This window comes from Hyperoodon ampullatus, assembly GCF_949752795.1.
Source record: "Hyperoodon ampullatus genome assembly, chromosome: 12".
Taxonomy (NCBI): domain Eukaryota; kingdom Metazoa; phylum Chordata; class Mammalia; order Artiodactyla; family Ziphiidae; genus Hyperoodon; species Hyperoodon ampullatus.
Genome location: NC_136925.1, coordinates 11012116 through 11030808, shown reverse-complemented (window position 1 = coordinate 11030808; position 18693 = coordinate 11012116). Strand labels below are relative to the sequence as shown.

The 18693-nt window shown below is 42.5% G+C and overlaps 1 protein-coding gene across 4 annotated transcripts in view; it reads left to right on the top strand.

The window, feature by feature from the left end:
• The first annotated feature begins 632 nt into the window (after window positions 1-632).
• The window catches only part of SMAP1 (small ArfGAP 1), a 163113-nt gene continuing 145052 nt past the window's right edge, over window positions 633-18693 (top strand). The window contains exon 1 of one of the 4 annotated variants that reach the window (XM_079716957.1): window positions 633-949. In XM_079716957.1, the coding sequence (XP_079573083.1) occupies window positions 832-949 (118 nt within the window). In that variant the 5' untranslated portion in view covers window positions 633-831. The remainder of the gene's footprint in view (window positions 950-18693) is intronic. The other 3 variants (XM_079716955.1, XM_079716956.1, XM_079716958.1) reach the window with 3 other exon arrangements.

The following is an 18693-nucleotide window of genomic DNA, read 5'->3' as shown; positions in this document are numbered from 1 at the left end:
ACTGCTCTGGGTCTGAACCTCAGCTCCTGCACGGAGCAGCTCGTAACCTGGCCACGTGCCCTCACTCCTCCGGGCCTCATGGTCCTCGTCTGCACCACGAGGAAAACACTATCAAGAGGGCTGTTAAAAGGATTAGACGACTTAACAGTTCGCGGCACAGAGTAATCATCAATGGACGCTGGCCCTCAATACACGTCACATCCCCTACAATGTAAGAGGCGGTTTTGTCTATTTGATTCCATGCGGGTCTCTAGCTTCTAGGCCGGTGCCTGTTTCCAAAGTGTCCGTGAAGAAACGTTGAATGAATGAAAGAATCCACCCGATCACTTATTATTTCTGCCTTTCCAATATCGTGCCGCAAGAGCAGAGGCAAGGAAGCACATGGAAAGGTCTTCCTTTAGCGGGTTGGACCGGAGGGCCCCAGCGATAACCGTATCTGCAAAGCGGGGAAGCCCAGCGCGGGCAGCGCGCCACGTCTTCTCGGAACAACGTGGGCGCAGGCCCGGAGCGGAAGCACCCGGCTGGCCGGTGTCCCGGGAGGCCCGGCGCATGCGCAGAGCGCCGGCGCCATTCCTTCCTTCCGGCGGCGCCGCCCGGAAGCCTCGGCCCCGACTCCTCCCCCTCGCCGGCTCAGCGGCGGGTGCGGAGCCGGCCGGGTGAGGAGGCGGGATAACGTCGGCGCTGTCGCCGCTGCCGCCGCCCCTCCTCCTGTTCCAGCCGCCGCCGCCGCCGCCGCCGCCGCCGCTGCTTCACGGCCGAGTTCTCGCGGCCCCGGCGGCGACTGGCGTGTTCAGCTGCGCGGCCCACACCCGCGTCCGCCCCGCCGCCGCGATGGCGACTCGCTCGTGCCGGGAGAAGGCGCAGAAGCTGAACGAGCAGCACCAGCTCATCCTGTCCAAGCTGCTGAGGGAGGAGGACAACAAGTACTGCGCCGACTGCGAGGCTAAAGGTAGCGCGGCGTGACCTTCGGGGCGGGGTCGGGGCCCCTCAGCGACACCCCGGCGTCCCGGGCACGGCCGGAGCGGGCGGCCGGGCAGGTGCCTCCGCGGGTGGGGCCGCCGGGCGGCCCGCGTCCTGCGCTCGGGCTGCGGCGCTGGGCGCCCGGGGCAGGGCTGACGGTGTGGTGGTCGGAGCGCACCGAGTACGGCAGCCGGGGCGGGCGATGAGGGTCGGCATTCATCCGTAGTGTGTTCTAGTCTGGCTTTTAGCCGGAACCAGGAGGAATTTCGTTATGTGAGTCTCTTGGACGCTGGGCTTCTGTTCCTGAAGCCTTTAATTCGATTCTCTCCGACCGCTTAGTTGGGGGGAGTGTATATGTGGACGGTGGTTTGTGTGCCCCTTAAACGTTGAAGGTGCAGTTTCAAGATCCAGAGACGAGAAGAACCTAATTTTAGTTTGTTCATTTGGAGGGCTTCTGCCTCAGCCTTTGAAATAGAGGCGCTATTTTTAGCCTGTATGTTTTGGCTTTGGAGATGTGATGTATATTTAATGTCTTATAAGTAATCTCACGGGAAAAATGTTTCAGAGTTTTTGAAAAACAAACCTGTCCTACGGCTTGGCAGTAAAATCTTGCTTATTTGATGGTTTGGTTGGTTTGGTGAGAGATCGGGGGTTCTCCAGAGCAGCAGTCAGCCTTTGGAAACGTCATTTAAGATTTCTGCACTGTTTGACCTAGACCTTTCCTGAAGCTTTCCTGTTCTTCCTCAATAGTGTACAAATGAGTTACGTCTCAGTGGGCAGGTAATGTTTGATGAGACAGCCACACAGCATCAGCAGGTTCCTCTACTACAGCTCCTGGGCTACTGGGAGGTCCCGTGGCCAGACTGTAACTGGACCATTTGATGAGCACTTTTCAATATCATAGTAGGTCGATTGGGCCCTTATATTTACCTTTCAGGTGATGAGTTGGAAACGCCTGACTATTGCACTAGTATTTGTTTACCTGATATTGATTATGTGTGTGGTTTTCGGGGAATACTGTTCGGTACTGAAGCTCAGTTGCTCACTTACCACTGCACTAGTAAAACCCTGGAAAATGGGCCTTTAAAAGGCCCAAAAAAGGAAGGAGCTGAGGTTTTATAGTATGCATTTTGAGTAATAAGTAGCATAGTTAGATAGAGATGCTAGTAAGCATTACATCTCTTCACTAAAAATTGAATAAGTTTCAGCAGTTACCTTCCTTTAAGTATACAAATCATTCAAAAATAATTTTTGTTCGAGTTTCTTTCCGCCAAAAGGTATTTTGTAAAATCAGATTTTCACTAATGCTTCCTAAAATAATTTATAGGTTTAAAAAAAGCCATTATTTACCACATGTTGACATTTCCATTTACTCTTTTTGGGGTGGGAGAAGGAGAATCAGGTACTTCTCAAATTAGGACCAAAACGTTACTTCTTCTGGCCGGAGGCATAGGGAGCGTTAGTTTTGCTCATTAGTTGGATTGCCACTGAGCTCAGTAGATATGTATTGAATAGATGTCTTTTTTATTTTGGTTTTGTTTGGTCTTCTGTCTGTGGGTTTGTTTGTGTTTGAGAAGTGGAGAAGGTGGGAGAGAAGAGACTAGTACCAAGCGCTCAAGGATGTGCCGTGAAAGGCTCGACCACCACAGTCATGATTTAGAAAGGTCACCACTTTTTCCTGTTGCTGATAAATCTAGAATAGTGTTAAAATGATCTAAATTATGTCACTGTTTTATCTTGATCCTTCAGGGGAAAACAAATTGCAGTTCAAACCACTTGTTGGTTGAATGAGACTTGATTTCATAGTTGTCATAATTGAAAAAAATTGACATGATTGGGCAGTTGCTATGAGTAAATATATTTTGTAAAGTTTTTGAGTCGTTGGTATGATCCAGCTCCATTAGGGAGCTCTCTTAGTGGAATTCTTGGCTTGTTACATGATTTTGGATCCATTATTATGTATGCCAGGTGACACAGTAAATGTAGGTAGTGGAATTTTGATTATATGTACTTTTAAAAGACATGCTAAAGGTCTTATTTTACAGCTCAGTTATTATAAAGCGGTTCCATATTGTATATATGAATTGATGTTTTCCTCGCTTTTGATGAAAAGCTACATCAAGCTTTTCATACACTTTGAAGCTACTTCCTGGTTAATTCAATTTTCTTTCTTAAAAAGAACGCTTCCTCCACAGCTCTTTGTACCAGAGCTAAAGCTTAGGGCTAGAGATCGCCCTATTCTGTTGCCTTTTACTAACCGGCAGAAGTCTGTCATTTGGGTTGTGAAATTTTCTTAGTCACCAGTGTGTGCTTCCCCACTTGATAGTATTTGGGAGGTAAGGAAGGCGAAGAGGATGGCATAGGTGCCAGTTTCCTGCTGTTGGTCCTACTCTTAGCAAATCTGTTGAGAGACTGGAGAATAGGAAGGGTAGAGGGTACCGCCCTTCCTCTCCCTGGCCTCCTGTGGGGCTCCGTGGGAGTTTGAAAGCAGTTCTGTTGCTTGCCGGTGGGTGGCGCTTCACGGAGCAGTGAGGATTTGGAGCCAGCCCCTTGCCGACTTAAAAGTTTACTTTTCAGTGTTTAAAGTTTCGTCTGTGGTTGACGCTAGCTGTGATTCTGAGCGCGTATGGGTTGGCATGAAAATGCGTCTAAGTTTTGGGGGGTCAGAAGCAGAAGGTATTTGAACCCTAGAGACTGCCTGGTGTGGAGAGGTTAGGCTCTTGGCCCAGATCACCCACTCATTTCTTCACTCCAGACATCTTGACCTGAGGACACACTGCTGCGCGCTGTATTGGATTAGAGGACTGAACATGTTTCTAAGACCTGAAGGAGCTTGTTTAGTAGGGGCTGCATTTTTGCGCATGAATAATTCCAAACCGGTGTGCTCAGTGTTCGACTGGTGGTTGTGAGGAGTGCCGCCCTCGCCACTCACTTTGGGTTGCTGTTCTCGCACCCTGACTTTTGTGCCTTGGTTGTCTTCACCGCTCCTAGAATGCTGTCTCAGGGCCTTTGCACATGATGTTTCTTCCGCCTAGGAAGCTCTCTAACAAGTTTTTACCTGGTCAGCTTACCTATCTTCCAGTTTCTGCTTAAGTGTCTCTTCAAGGGAAAGGATTCTCCCTGATCTTCCCAGGTTAGGCGAGGCTTCCGCTTATCCATGTGAGACGCACCCTGAGTCCTTTGTTACACTTACCACAATTGTAATTAAACATTATTTGGGTAGTTATTGGGAAATCAGGGGTTGGGTTATAGCTTAAGAGAGAAGAGACCTCGTCTGTCTTGTTTAGCTTTGTAGGCCCAGCCCTTGGCACAATGGGTGACATATAGTAGTTCATGCGACTCAGCAAATATCTTTTGAAAGAGTGGATGTGAATGAGCACGGTGCTGAGGGCAGGCAGCAGGTGTGCGGACGTGAGTGCACATTTGGGCATGAGGAGTGACCTTTTGGGAAAGACTCCCAGAAGCGGTCTCCTTTGAGCCCGGCTCTGAACGTGGGTGGGACTTCATCTACCGGGTGGAGAAGGAATTAAAGGGCACAGTCAGGTATATAAAACAACATGAGAGGTTTGTGTACGACCCTTTTTTAGGTAAAGTGTTTTTAAGCATGCTCACGTTTGGTGGTGGCAGGTCAGAGGAAGAGCTGGAGTGGTGAGAGTTGGCTGGCAAGTCACCTGGTTGTAGCAGTGGTCCCGGCAAGAGTGTAAGAGGACCTGAACTCTCTTACTGTGAATGTACCGTAAGGCAGACCACAGGGCAGGAAACAGAACCACCGTAGCTGTCATATAATTTCTATTAAGGAATAGGCTGCTCACAACATCGTTGAAAGGGCTGGAGGAACAAAAGTCAGGGAGCCACTACTGGACTTCTGGTTTCAAGGGCACACGCTGTTGCCCCTGCCACCACTGCCCTGGCTGCTTCTCCCCCGCGAACTGATCGGAGAACCAGGACTGAGGCTGCTGCGGCCAGTGTCTGTTAGACGTTTTTGTCGGTTGCCCTGACTGTAGAAAGATGGCCTCTGCTGCGCTTGTGCCTTCCACGTGCAGACCACTGGCCGGCCTCACTGATGTCCAGTCCCTTGCCTTCAAGGGAGCCTTTTAGCTTTCTAGCCTCTTCACAAATTAGAAACGTGAAATGGAGATTGTGAGACCGAGTCCTAGAGTCCACTGTGGGTAGCAGAGGACGGGGAACATTTTTCATTAAGTGTTTGATACTTAAGAGTTCTTATATAAACCTATTTTAAAGTACTTCTTATTAAAAAGTAAAGTTTACCTTGAGGTGTTTATGATGATGTTGATGCTTGTAGGATAAATTCATGTAGACAGAAGTCTGTGATTATAATTCATCTAAAGAGACCTGCTAATCTAAAAGTTCCCACAGAAAGCTAAACTTCAGTCGTATGGGTCCGTTCGTATAATTCTGTGGATCCCGAGGTTTCCCCTGATGATTATGTGCAGAGTTCTGGTGTTGGAGCTGCGATGGAAACCACGCGGTCTCTCTGATTCATCAGTTTATAGCTTTGGCTGCATGTGGTCCCCTGCTTTTTTCCTCCCAATACTACTACTTTGTCTTTTTCTTCTTTCAAGATTAAAATATTCTTTCACTACTTGATTTCATTAATTAAGTAAATTTACATCTCCTTAATTCTTGCTGTACAAGATATGTATATTGCCCTTACTGACCTGTACAGACTTGAACCCATGCTTTCTATAAGGCAAAGTCAGATATTTGATATTGTAATTATATATTGACGACATTATAAACTCAAGCCTTTTCCTCCTGCTGCTGCTGCTACTGCTAGTGTTTTCCCTGGATAGAATCAACTCATTTTTCTCTCCATTTCTCAATAGAAAAGGATCAAAGAAACTTGGAGGCCATTTTGTTTAAGTTGTAGTTATTATCGAAAGTGTTGCCTGCCTTACATTCTGACCACTTTAAAGAGTTGATTTAACAGACTTAAATTTTGTTGGTAAGTCGGTATTTTCTGGTCACTGCAAAGATTAAGCATCGTGTCAGGTACTGTCAGGCATGCTAAAAAGTTTTGCACGTGGCACACAAAGTAGTTAGGGATCTCAATAGATACAAAGCAATGACCAGTTAAATACTAATCTATTTGTAGATTATAGGTTCATTAAAAATTTAATAGGGGGAGAACTTACTGTGACTTGGAGAAGGTAAAACTGTAAGGTTGGAAGTTCAAATAAAAAAAGCAAATAATATTACATATATACAAATAAATTATATAGTGCTTCCTTCTTGCCAGGCACTGGTGTGGTCATATATTTTACATGTATTAATTAACATATATAATTAATCCTCAAAACAATCTTTTGAGGTAGGTAATATTATTCTATCTTACAAGTGAGGAAACTGAGGCACACAGAACTTAAGTAACTTTCCCATGGTGGAGCCAGGAAGTTTTTTTTTTTTTTTTTTTTTTTTTGGCTGCACCGTGTGGCATGTGGGGTCTTAGTTCCCCGACCAAGGATCGAACCCGTGCCCCCTGCAGTGGAAGTGCGGAGTCCTAAGCATTGGACTGCCAGGGAAGTCCCAGGAATTTTTTCATTAAAATTTTTTTGGTGGCTACCATATATTTCAAGCACTTTTCTAGGAGCTGGGAATGAATCAAGGAGCAGGTAGATGAGGTCCATTTTAAAGGATCTGTTGGTCTGTTGGAAGGAGGACTGATTGCAAGGCCGGCCCCTGGCTGGCATCGGGCCAGGGGTGGGGGTGTTTGGATTTGGGAAGGGTCTCGCCACCCTAAGTGATAAGCCAGTCACTGTGTCTAAACTCTTCATACAGATAGTGTGGTTTATGCTGAACACCTGCCTTCCTTCTGGGAGTCTGGAAATGCATGTGTGGTGGGCAAGCCCCTGGGCAAAACCCCTAGGCACGGAGTCTCTAGTGAGCTTCCCTGGTTGGTGACACTTCTCACCTGTTGTGAGAGCTCATTGCTGAGAAGCATATCCAGTGCAGCTCCACTGGAAGGGGACACCTGCACGTCTGTGCCCGATTTCTCTCCGACTTTGCTCCTTGTACCTTTTCCTTTGGCCAACACGCTTGGTGGCCTCCTGCTGTAATAAATCACAGCCATGAATACAGCTGTATGTAGAGTCCTGTGAGTCCTCTTAGTGAGTTACCAAACCTGAGGGTGGTCTTGGGAACCTCCCAACAGAGTTGATAGTGTGTGTTTTCCTCCAGTATGTTAAGAGGCCCTGTCAGCATCTCAGCTTATCTCAGTTTGCTCTAGAGCCCAGCCTGGGGGTGCGGCCCAGAGGAGCAGGTGTGAGCGTTAGGGGAAATTCCGACTTTACTGGGATGAGATAGAGGTGCGAATCTGGACTGTAGAGTCAAGATTTTGAACCCAGGAGATCTAGCTCCAGAGTGTATGTTGTTAACTGCATGTTCCCTGCTTGAAAGAAAACATATGCTTTTGTAGTTGAAATTCTTGATAGAAGAGGTTATTTTGGGGAAGAGATTACCACCTTCAAGCTGACTTAAGGTATTTCTCAGAGAGATTATTGCCAAATGCATGCAAATGTGGACAGTGTTTAGTAAAGCCAGGTGTGAGTCTTAACAAGCTTTGCCTCTAACTTGCTTGGTGACCCTGTCCTTGTTGAGCCTTACTGCAAAGCTTTATTTCATCTCCCTCGTGGTCTGTGTTATTTCCTGAATTCCCTACCTGTGGTCACTTCTATGTCAGTATTTACTATTATTGTTAATTTTAAAAAATTCTGTTATTGAGGGTGTATAATTATTATTGAGGGTATGAAATAGTTTGGGGTCTTATTGAACTTTGGATCATGATCAAACCTTTATACTGTTTAAAAGCTTTTCATTGATGACTTAGGTCTTGCTGAGCAAATTTACTTGGTATTAGTTTTAATTATCTCAAGGCATATCATGTAACTAACAGGAATATTCCTCACTGGTTGAGAGGTCCTGTTGTTGTGTGAAACGTTTTCATTTTAATGCTTTCTTGGGGTAGAGTAAAATCAAAGAAATACCCCCTCTTCCAGTCGGTTACTAAAGCCAAGACATGCTTTCCTTCATCATTTTAAAGAAAAGACCTACAGGTATATTACATTTTCAATTACTTGTGTACATTTATCAACGTCAGTATTTTTTGCCTAAGGTATTAGGTGGAGTTTTCTTAACTCTGAATGGCATTTAGCTATAGTATCATATAGAAATGATTTTTTTGAAAACATTTTACTTAAAACAGAGCTTTAGATGAGGTGCTGTTGGAAATATGTGCAAATTTCTTGTTCACATGTATTTTGAGTGGTAAACGTGAGGACTTTGAGGGTCCAGAGGGGAGAGAATTATAAGCTTTCTAGTAATCTTCTATTCTCTTCGACATCCTCCTCTCCCCAACAACTTTTGGTCTTAGTTTTATAAGAGATCCAAGTGATTGCTTCTAAGAGTGATTGATGACAGACCTTCAGATGTCTGCCCTTGATCTTTTGTAAAGAGTGCATTTCAAGGGCCAGTGATCATCTTGAACTCAAACTTAAAATGAAAATAAAAGGAATTTTAAAAATTGTGTAGCAAATCATACTTAGGGTAGCTTTATCTTCCAATATAAGAAAATCTATAAAAAATTATGGTTTAGTCTGGACTTTTTCTTAAAAAATTGAAGTATAGTTGGTTTACAGTATTGTGTTAGTTTCAGGTGTACAGCAGAGTGATTCAGTTATACATATGTATTTTTTTCAGATTATTTTCCATTATAGGTTACTACAAGGTGTTGAATTTAATTCTTGTGCTATACAGTAAATCCTTGTTGCTTATCCATTTTATGTAAAGTGGTTTGTATCTGTTAATCCCATAATTCTAATTTGTCCCTTCCCCACCCTTTGGTGACCATATGCTTGTTTTCTGTGTTTGTGAGTCTGTTTCTGTTTTGTATATAGATTCATTTGTGCTACTTTTTATTTTTTAGTTATTATTTTATTTTTTGGCTGCACCGCATGGCTTGTTGGATCTTAGTTCCCCAACCAGGGATTGAACCTGTGTCCTCGGCACTGAAAGCGCGAGTCCTAACCACTGGACCACCAGGAAATTCCCAATTTGTGTTATTTTTCAGATTCCCCATATAAGTGATGTTATATATTTGTCCTTGTCTGACTCACTTCACTAAGTGTAATCTCTAGGTCCATCCATGTTGCTGCAAGTGGCAATATTTCATTCTTTTTTTGGCTGAGTAATATGGTCTAGATTTTTTTTAGTTCATGCATTTCTACTCTTGAAAGTTGTTTTTAGTGTAGGGTGGTGATGGTGCCAAAAAACTAGCAGAAGTATGTTTATTGAAGTGAAATGATCATTCCTGGTATATTAATTTCCTGTTGCTGATAATTACAAATTATCACAAACTTAGTGACTTAAAGCAACACAAATTTATCATCTTATAGTTCTGGAGGTTAGAGTCCAGAATGAGTCTTACTGAGCTAAAATCAAAGGTGTTTCTTCTGGAGGCTGTAGGGGAGAATCTGTTTTCCTATCTTTTCCAGCGTCTAGAGGCCACCTGAGATGTTTGCCTCCTGACGCCTTTCCTACATCTTCAGGGAGTCATCTTCAGATCCTTTCTCTCTGGCTCTCTGCTTCCGTCATTGCTGTGATTACGTTGACTTTACCTAGATAATTCAGGAGAACACCAGTGTCCTTAATTATCCTGCAAAGTTTCTTTTGCTGTGGAAGGTAACATATTTACAGATCCAGGTATTGGACATCTTTGGGGCCATTATTCTGCTTACCACAAGTGAATTTGTGATAAAGTTGTATACTGAACCTAGATTTTTATAATAGGTACTGCTCTGGATGTACTTAAGAGGGCATAGGGTGGTGAAGTGAGTACAGTTTAAATTAGCCATTCTCACAGAAATTATTCTTAAAATCTCATATGCACACAAGAGTCATTTAACAAACTCTTTGCAACATGACCATTTATGTAGAAAATCCTTAGAAATTTACAAAAAAGGTATTAGAACTAGTAATTGAGTTATCAAGGTTGCAGGAATCGAGGTGGTTATAGAAAAATTAACTATTTCTATATACCAGCAACAAACAGTTGATAAGTTGAAATAAAACTTATTATTTGCAGTTGTAAAAAAATATGAAAACTTAGTGATAAATTTAACAAAATATATGCAAGACTTGTATGCTGAAAACTACCACAGATTGCTGAGAGAAATTAAAGAATACCTAAAGAAATGGAGAGATGTACCGTGTTTATGGATTAGAAGACACAATCTTTTTAAGATTTTAGTTCTCTCCACATTAATCTGTAGATTCAGTATGATTCCAGTAAAAATCTCAGAAGGCTTTTTTGGTAGAAATTGACAAGTTGATTCTAAAATTTATAATGAAATGCAAAGGAGACCCTCGTATCTGAACAATTTTGAAAAAGCAAAAGAACATTGGGTTTCTTACACAACCTGTTTTCAACAATTAATATAAAGCTACTGGGCTTCCGTGGTGGCGCAGTGGTTAAGAATCCGCCTGCCAATGCAGGGGACACGGGTTTGAGCCCTGGTCCGGGACGATCCCACATGCCGTGGAGCAACTAAGCCCGTGCGCCACAGCTACTGAACTCACACGCCACAACTACTGAAGCCCGCGTGCCTAGAACCCGTGCTCCGCAAGAAGAGAAGCCACTGCAGTGAGAAGCCCGCACACCTCAACGAAGAGTTGCCCCCGCTCGCTGCAACTAGAGAAAGCCTGCACACAGCAACGAAGACCCAATACAGCCAAAAAAAAAAAAAAAAAAAAAAAAAAAAAAAAATATATATATATATATATATATATATGAAGCTACTGTAATCAAGACAGTGGTATTGGTCTAAGGAGAGACATAGATCAATGGAACACAGTAGTCAAGAAATAGAGTCACATATAAGGTCAGCTGATTTTTAACAGAATTGCCAAGGTAAATTCAGTAGGGAAAGGATAATCTTTTATACAACAACAGAATATTCCTCGACCTTTAACTCATAATGTGCTTGAAAATTAACTTGAAAGGAGTAATAAAAGTTGCTGAGATCTTGGGTTAGGCAAAGATCTCTTGGATAGGATACAAAAGCACAATCCATAAAGACAGAATTGAGAAAATGAACTTCGTAAAAATTAAAAACTTTTGCTTTTCAAAAGACACTGTTAGGGCCTTCCCTGGTGGCGCAGTGGTTGAGAATCTGCCTGCCAGTGCAGGGGACACCGGTTCGATCCCTGGTCTGGGAAGATCCCACATGCCGTGGAGCAACTAGGCCCATGAGCCACAGCTACTGAGCCTGCGCGTCTGGAGCTTGTGCTCCGCAACGAGAAGCCGCGATAGTGAGGGGCCCGCGTACCATGATGAAGAGTGGCCCCCGCTTGCCGCAACTAGGGAAAGCCCTCGCACAGAAACGAAGACCCAACACAGCCAAAAATAAATAAATACATAAATAAAAAATAAAAATAAAGGAATTCCCTTAAAAAAAAGACATTGTTGAAATGAAAGAGAAAATCATAAACTGCAGAAAATATTATATCTGATAAGGACTCTTATTTAGAATAAGAAAAAATTTGTACTAGAATGTTCATAGCAACTTTAATTCATAATAGCCAAACACTGGAAACAATCCAAATGTCCATCAGTTGATAAATGCAGAAACAACTATGGTACATCCATACAATGATATAATACTTTGCAATATAAAGAAACAAACTAGTGTTACAGTCAGTAATGTGGATTGATCTTAAAACCGTTAATGCTTGGTGAGGAATCCATACACAAAAGACTCCACGATATATGATTCCAGTTATATGGACTTCTAGAAAGGTAAAACTTGCAGTAGATAGATCAGGGGTTGCCAGGGATTGGGGGTGAGGGAGGGTAGCTCATTTTACTTTTCAAAAGTAAAATGCTGTACCAGTATATTGTTTTATTCATTTGGCGATATAACAATTGCTGTAGATTATATAGCAGGTTCTAAATTACTGTATTTAAGTCTGTACAACCTATACACTCTTGAAGTAATTTTCCTCTTCCATGGTCTGAGTAAAGATCTTGCAAAAGCAGTTCTTGATCCCGGCTTAAAGGGTGGAGGATCCTTGATTGGTGCTCCTCCCTCCTCCCCCCACCCCCATTTTCAAGTCTATCAGAATACTAATGAGTACGTGAAAATAGTTTGGACATTATTGGTTTAACCTTTTGTGTTTTCTTGGGAAGTCATGTTATTCATGCACAGCTCTGAAGTTCCTTATGGCGCCTTTAGAACGTCAGTTTTTTGGTGCCCCTAGGGTGCAGAATTTTCTCTTGGGCACTGTGATAATCTGTAGGGATGTAATGCAAATACAGTGTGAAGATAAGATCACCATCATATTCACCAAAAGAATGCCGCCTAGCACTGCGAACTCTGAGGGGCTCTACGGTGTTCTCATTCTGTGATGTTGGAATTTATCTGTCGTGAGACCAGTGGCCTGCTTCCTAAGACTTGGAAATCATTATTTGAAGGACATTCAAATCCTAATAAGCAGCCTGGGACCCTTGGAGTCTTCAGTTGCTGAGGTTCCCTCCCAGCTTAGTAAACCACTTGAAGGCAGGTCTATGCCTATGTTTCTTTTCCTGCTCCAGAGGTAGTTGAGTCGGATTGTGTCTTTATTAGTTGTGTGTCTGCTGCAGTTTCTTGAAATTTGTTGAAAAAATTAAATTTTACTTGTTATGTGGTTGTACATATAAGGAATTCCCCTATCATAGATTCCCTGATTTTAATGGCTTTCTGTTTTACTCTGCAAAGATAAGTTATTGCTCTATATGCCCTTTCAGCATCTAGAGTTTGTAATCAAAGAGGGGTTTTCCTTAAGTTTATGGCTTTTCTTAATAATTCTTTGCTGCTGTTGAGTAAAATTCTATTTTTGTCTCAATGGAGATAGCTTACTCCCCTCCAGTATAGGGGCTCATGATAGGAAGACATAAATTTGAACAGATATCTCCGAACAGAATTGTGCATTACGTTTGATGGCAGACCGTGGGGCATGAACTTGATAATAGGGAGCTGCACCTGCCAGTCTTAAGAATGTGAAGTGCAGAAGTCACACCTCACATAGGTGGTTAGATTCCAAAATCAGCTCTAACTGTGCTTCACACCCCCTCAAAGAAGTGTGTGTGTGATTTTATGTCTGTAACCCTGATAGTTATTCTTATGAAGACTAAAATCTCAGTATGTTAGAAGAGTTAGACTTTCATTAAAGCAAAGAAGAGGGAAAATTTCTGCATTTTAAACTGTTCTACTTAAATATCACATTCCTAATGGTGGGTGGGGGCATAGGTGGATATTCCTCAATTGTTTCTCCTTGATGGTGCCATTTCCTGTATACCATTTTCCTATTAAACTTGTATAATCTTAGTAAACATGTTGATAAGTTGATAGGATTATCCATGATGGTTTTTGCGTGACATAATGCATATGAAGCATTTATACAGAGTCTGATATATATAAGTAGTCAGTAAATGTTGGATGTGAATACACAAACAACCTTGCGTTTTGAACAGCTGTAGAAAGGAGTGTGATTGGAGATAAACTGAAATGTGTGTAATTAAAGTCAGGTTCCTGAAATCTCTTAATTCTTAAGAGACTAAGAGATCTGTTGTCTGCCAGAGTGAGTTTTGAAGATAAAGCAGGTGCAGTCCTGTGTACAACTTCACTGAACATTTCAACCACATCCATTTTACTAGGTATTTAAAGAGGAATCAAACCCAGTACCTTCTCTCGAGGTGCAAAATTGTGCTGTTACTGTGCTTGACCAGAGCACTTAGCCATGTCAGTTCTCTCTCCCATGAACTGAGAGTCTTTTCCTGCTTTCATATAAGTACTTTGTGCGATTCCACAGCAACCCCAAGGGCATAAGAATTCCCACATTAGAGATGGGAACCCTGAGACTTTAACTTGGTCAGAGTTGCTTTGGTGCCAGGATCCTGACTGAACTCGGACGAGAGCCTCCAGGCCGTCGTGCTGCTTCTCATGTGGGATGTTTGTCTTGGTGTGCTGGTGTAGACCATGAGGGGTTTTAAGAAACTGCTTTAACCACTTCAGATGCCCTGCTGGGGCCCTTTCCACGTCTGCTTCCTGCGGACTTCTTGTGCCCACCTGCTGGATCCTCCCTGGGACCTGCAGGAGGAAGGAAGGTGGGCTAAGCCTCCTCGGAGCCCCCTGAGGCGAGGCTTAAAGGGCTCCTGGTTTCCAGGGGAAGGGGTGGGGGGGGATGGTAATCTAGTGGTAGGAAGGCTGACAATCTGTATTTGTTTCATTTCATATTTTGTTTTATTGTATCTCATTTCATCGTATTTTATTTCATAATTCAGTGAGAAAACTGCACTGATGCTCTCTGTTCCCACCTGGAAGGATTTCAGAGTAATTCACATGTGGGAATGAAAGCTTGGGTGCCAGAGGGAGACATTTTGCAACACACATTTAAAAAGACATGGCAGTCTTGTTAACATATTGATATAAATGCTGAAGAGATTGTCATAGATGCACAGTTTTAAAGTGCCCTTTATAGCTGAATTTTAAAAATAAAGCAAAAAATACTTTGTGCTTTCTTTTTCCTCCCAGTTACTTTTTAAGTTTTATTGTTGTGAAAATTTTCTCAATTGTATTTAACATGTTTATAGATGTAATTGATTACTTCAGAAGAGTTAACTTTTTGATGTGGTTATTATAAGAAGTAAAAAAAGATAAATTCTATTGAAATATTTGATACAGATACTTTCTTTTCTTTGTAACATGGTTTCCTCTTCTGTTTTCATTAAATTATTTTTATATGTCAAGGTCACTAGTCTATTGCTGCTATTACTTCCCCCGTATTGTCACATTCAAATAAATATTTTTTCCCTGTGGAAATTGTGCTCAACTATTGTACAGAAGCAGTTTTCCCTCTCATTATTGACTGAAAATTAGTTACTTGGAATTTTTTAGTGGAGACAGCGGTTTCACTTCCGTAGATAAGACAAGGCTGTCAGGTGGTTGCCTTCTTTATTGGGCTTTTATCTCTTGTCCCACATTTAGGCAGTTACACTTCTGATTGTTTTTAACTTATTTGTTAAAGTATGCCTGTAAACAACAGGAAACAGTGAGTGGTTTCTACCTAAAATAAATGTTTTTCTAGTTTTCAATAAATAGTGGCGGGGACTTCCGGAATCGGGTGTGGCTTCGAGACTGGAAGGAGGTTCAGGTGTCTCCGTCCTAACAAGGAAAAGCTGAACAGGCTGAACAAATCAACAGCTCTTCTTAGGTCCACCCGAAAAATGAGGTTGCAGGGCAAGCTGCTGTCCCCCAGATTGCAGAGGCAGGTGAATACATAGAATCACAACTTCCATCACAACTCTGGCAACCAGTACTGAGCTGGGAAAACGCAGACTGCAATAGATGAATTGCCGGAGGCTCCCTCTGGGGGGACTCAGGAGGGCCACTCATGTCTGTGAGCTCAACCTCAAGGGGCTAAGCGCCGCGCATGCGGGAGAAAAGCTCCTAGTGCTTCTGGCAGGAGGAGGGGAGAAGGAACCATTCTGAAATGCACCAGAGCATTCTGTTCTTTTCAGCAAGGTAGGCCATCGGGAGAAACTATTTAAATAGAGCTTAACTGACCCCGGGGGACGGAAGTACCTAACTCCAGGCAGCTCTAGCCTTTCGAGTGATGGAAGGGAAATCCCAGCTCCTGCCTAATCTAGCCGTCCTGTCCACCCGAAGGAAGGGGGCGGGTGGGGGGGAAGAAACGGAGAAGGTTTCTGAAGTTCCCAGTACGGGGGCAGAGACTCACTGGCAAACTGAAACCTAGTCACAGGGGCTATAGCACGCTCCGCTCGCCGTCCCCTCAGCACCACATTGCTGAGGCCTGTTTACAGCAGTTTCTTTTACCCGGACATGCTGCCCCGGCCGTCAGGTAAAAGATACAAGGCATACTAGAAGGCAAAAAAATCGCTGAGGTTTTTAAATTTCATAGTGAAAGTGTTATCAGGTACTCGAAGTATGGTGATAGTCTGCAGCCCACACCTTGTGAGATATAAATGTAATTGGAAGAACCTGGAAAAATATTTTCATATGTTTAAACGAATGTATAAAACACATGTGTATATTACTTAGTATGTAACGGCTAACGTTACTATATGTTCAGATTGAATAAGCTTATTTATTCACATGAGGTCTATACTAAATTCTTTTAGTCTAAAAGTTTTTGTATAGAGAGAGTATCAGTCCCGAACAATACTTACTGATGCGCCACAGCTGAGTAACGGATCTTTAGACCAGTACCACCCAGCTGAGCTTTAATCTTTATGGTGCACCTTGAATATCTATGATCGAGTTATTTTTAGAATTCACACAAAGTAAGGAGCATTATACTGATCAGAAGACATTTCATATATGTATGTGACCCCTGAAAATATTTAAAGTGGAGGTTGTAATTACTATTTATGTTAAACCTGGGTTTAACATCTCTTTACCAAGTCAGTGGTAAGGAAAAAGTTGGGAGTGGGGCTCTTCTAAGTTAAAAGGCACTATACTTTTTGAAAAAGTCCTTTACAAAAAAAATTTTTTTGGAGGCACAGTTTTGGGAAGTAGAATATGTACTGAGTATTAGAGGACATTGAGAACTTACTGTTAATTTGGTAGGTGTGGTGATTGTGGTTATGGGGAGAAAACATATTTTTTAAAGCTTCATACTGAAGTATTTAGGGGGGTGATGTCTTTTGCCTGAAATTACTTTAAGAAGCTTCAACACACACAAAGATGAAGATGGCAAAATATTAACAATGGGCAGTGGGTATGTGGGTGTTCACTATACTGTTCTTTATGTATTTCTGTATTTGAAAAATTTTGATAATAAAAGTTAGGAAAAAAATTCTAGTTTTTGTGCCTAAAGAATAAACTCAAATAAGCCATCAGCAAATAAGGAGGACCCTTCTGGACTTAAAAAATGTTCAGTTCACCTTGGTGTGCATTTTTTTTTTCTCTTCAGTTAGAAGACTACATTAGTCATCTAGTCTTGACTGACAGTATGTATCTGGGCATTTAGGTAATCTCATACCGAATGACTGTTTTTCAGCATCCTATCAACCATTCTGAACATGCTGGGAGTCTGTGTAAACATACCAAGAGAACAAAAGAAGTTAAAAAAAAAAAACCCTTCAAATAAACTGTTATTACAAAGACAGAGTGATGAAGGAGTAAATAAATTAGCTGCTGGCTCTTGATGGTAGACCCTACTCATTCCAGGATGCTGGATCAGAAAAAGGATTATCGTGGAGCTGTTTATGTACTGACTAGCTGTTGTTAATAAAGTGTTTGAAAATGTAGTGATGAGCATGGTACTAATTTCTCTTCTTCCTTATCCTGTTTTTTAAGAACACAATGAAAAGAATGGCAGCAAACCATGAAAATACACCAGAACCTCTGATGCTGATCCCTAACTTATATTTTATCCAGGAGTTACTTAAAGAAGTATTGGGAAGCAGCCGCAGAGCACAGGGACATCAGCTCGGTGCTTTGTGACCACCTAGAGGGGTGGGATGGGGAGGGTGGGAGGGAGATGCAAGAGGGAGGAGATATGGGGACATATGTATGCATATGGCTGGTTCTCTCTGTTGCACAACAGAAACTAACACAGTATTTTGACACAATTATACTCCAATAGAGATGTATTAAAAAAAGTATTCATTTCACATGATTTTCTGAGCACCTGTTGTGCATAAGGCACGGCTGCTCATTGCCATACAAATTGACGTTGTATAAAGCGCTAATGAATCCTGACCCCAGAGTTGTCTGTATTTAAGACTTTCCATCGTAGGGGATAGAAAAGGAACTAGAGTTAACCTAAGTAAAACAGCACTGAGCGTTGTTGCTTGATCAGAAGAAGAGGGAGGCTTGCCCCCCCACAGGACTCAGTTCTTGAATCTCTTCGCTTCCGTTTGTATTCTCTCCTTTGTCAGTCTCATACAGCCTCTTGCTTTTAATTATCGACTGTGAGTGGATGACTTCCTGATACATATCTTCAGACTAAAGACTTGATCTCATCCCGGAACTCCATACTCATATATCCAGCTGCGTGCGTTGTTCATCCAGCAGCTCGAAATTAACATGGCTTAACTTAATTCTTCATCGTCCTCCTCCAGGCCTGCTCCTTGGACAGTCTTCTCCATCTTACTGTGCCCTTTTGCTCAGCCCCCAAACTTTGGAATTTTCCCCATGTGAACTGCAGTAGTCTCCCAATTGGTCTCCCAGCTTTATTCTTGCCTCTGTGGCTGGTTCTAACCCAGCTGCCAGAATGATCTTTAAAAAATCAGGTTAGGTAGTTAGATCATGTCATTGCTCTACCCGAAACCCTCCATTATTTTTGTCTGTCAGAGTAAAAAGCCAAAGCCCTTAGAGCAGTCCACACCGCCCTCCCTGCCCCTGAACATACTTACTAACCAGGCTTCTGTCGCCGTGCCTTCACACTTGATGTTCTCTCTCCCTGGAGTGTTCTTCCAGATGTGCATATGGCCCGGCCTCTGCTCCTAGGTTAGGTTAGGTTAGGTCCTCACTCATTGTGTACTTAATTTTGTTTAACATTTGTCTCCCTTTCTAGAGTGTAGGAAGTCAGGGATTTTTGTCGTGCTTGGTAAATATTTGTTGAATGAATAAATGTCCGAGGAGGGGGAGAAGCATGCTCGGCACGAGAACGACGTGTGCTGCCAGTTTAAGACGTTATTTATGAAAACTAAAT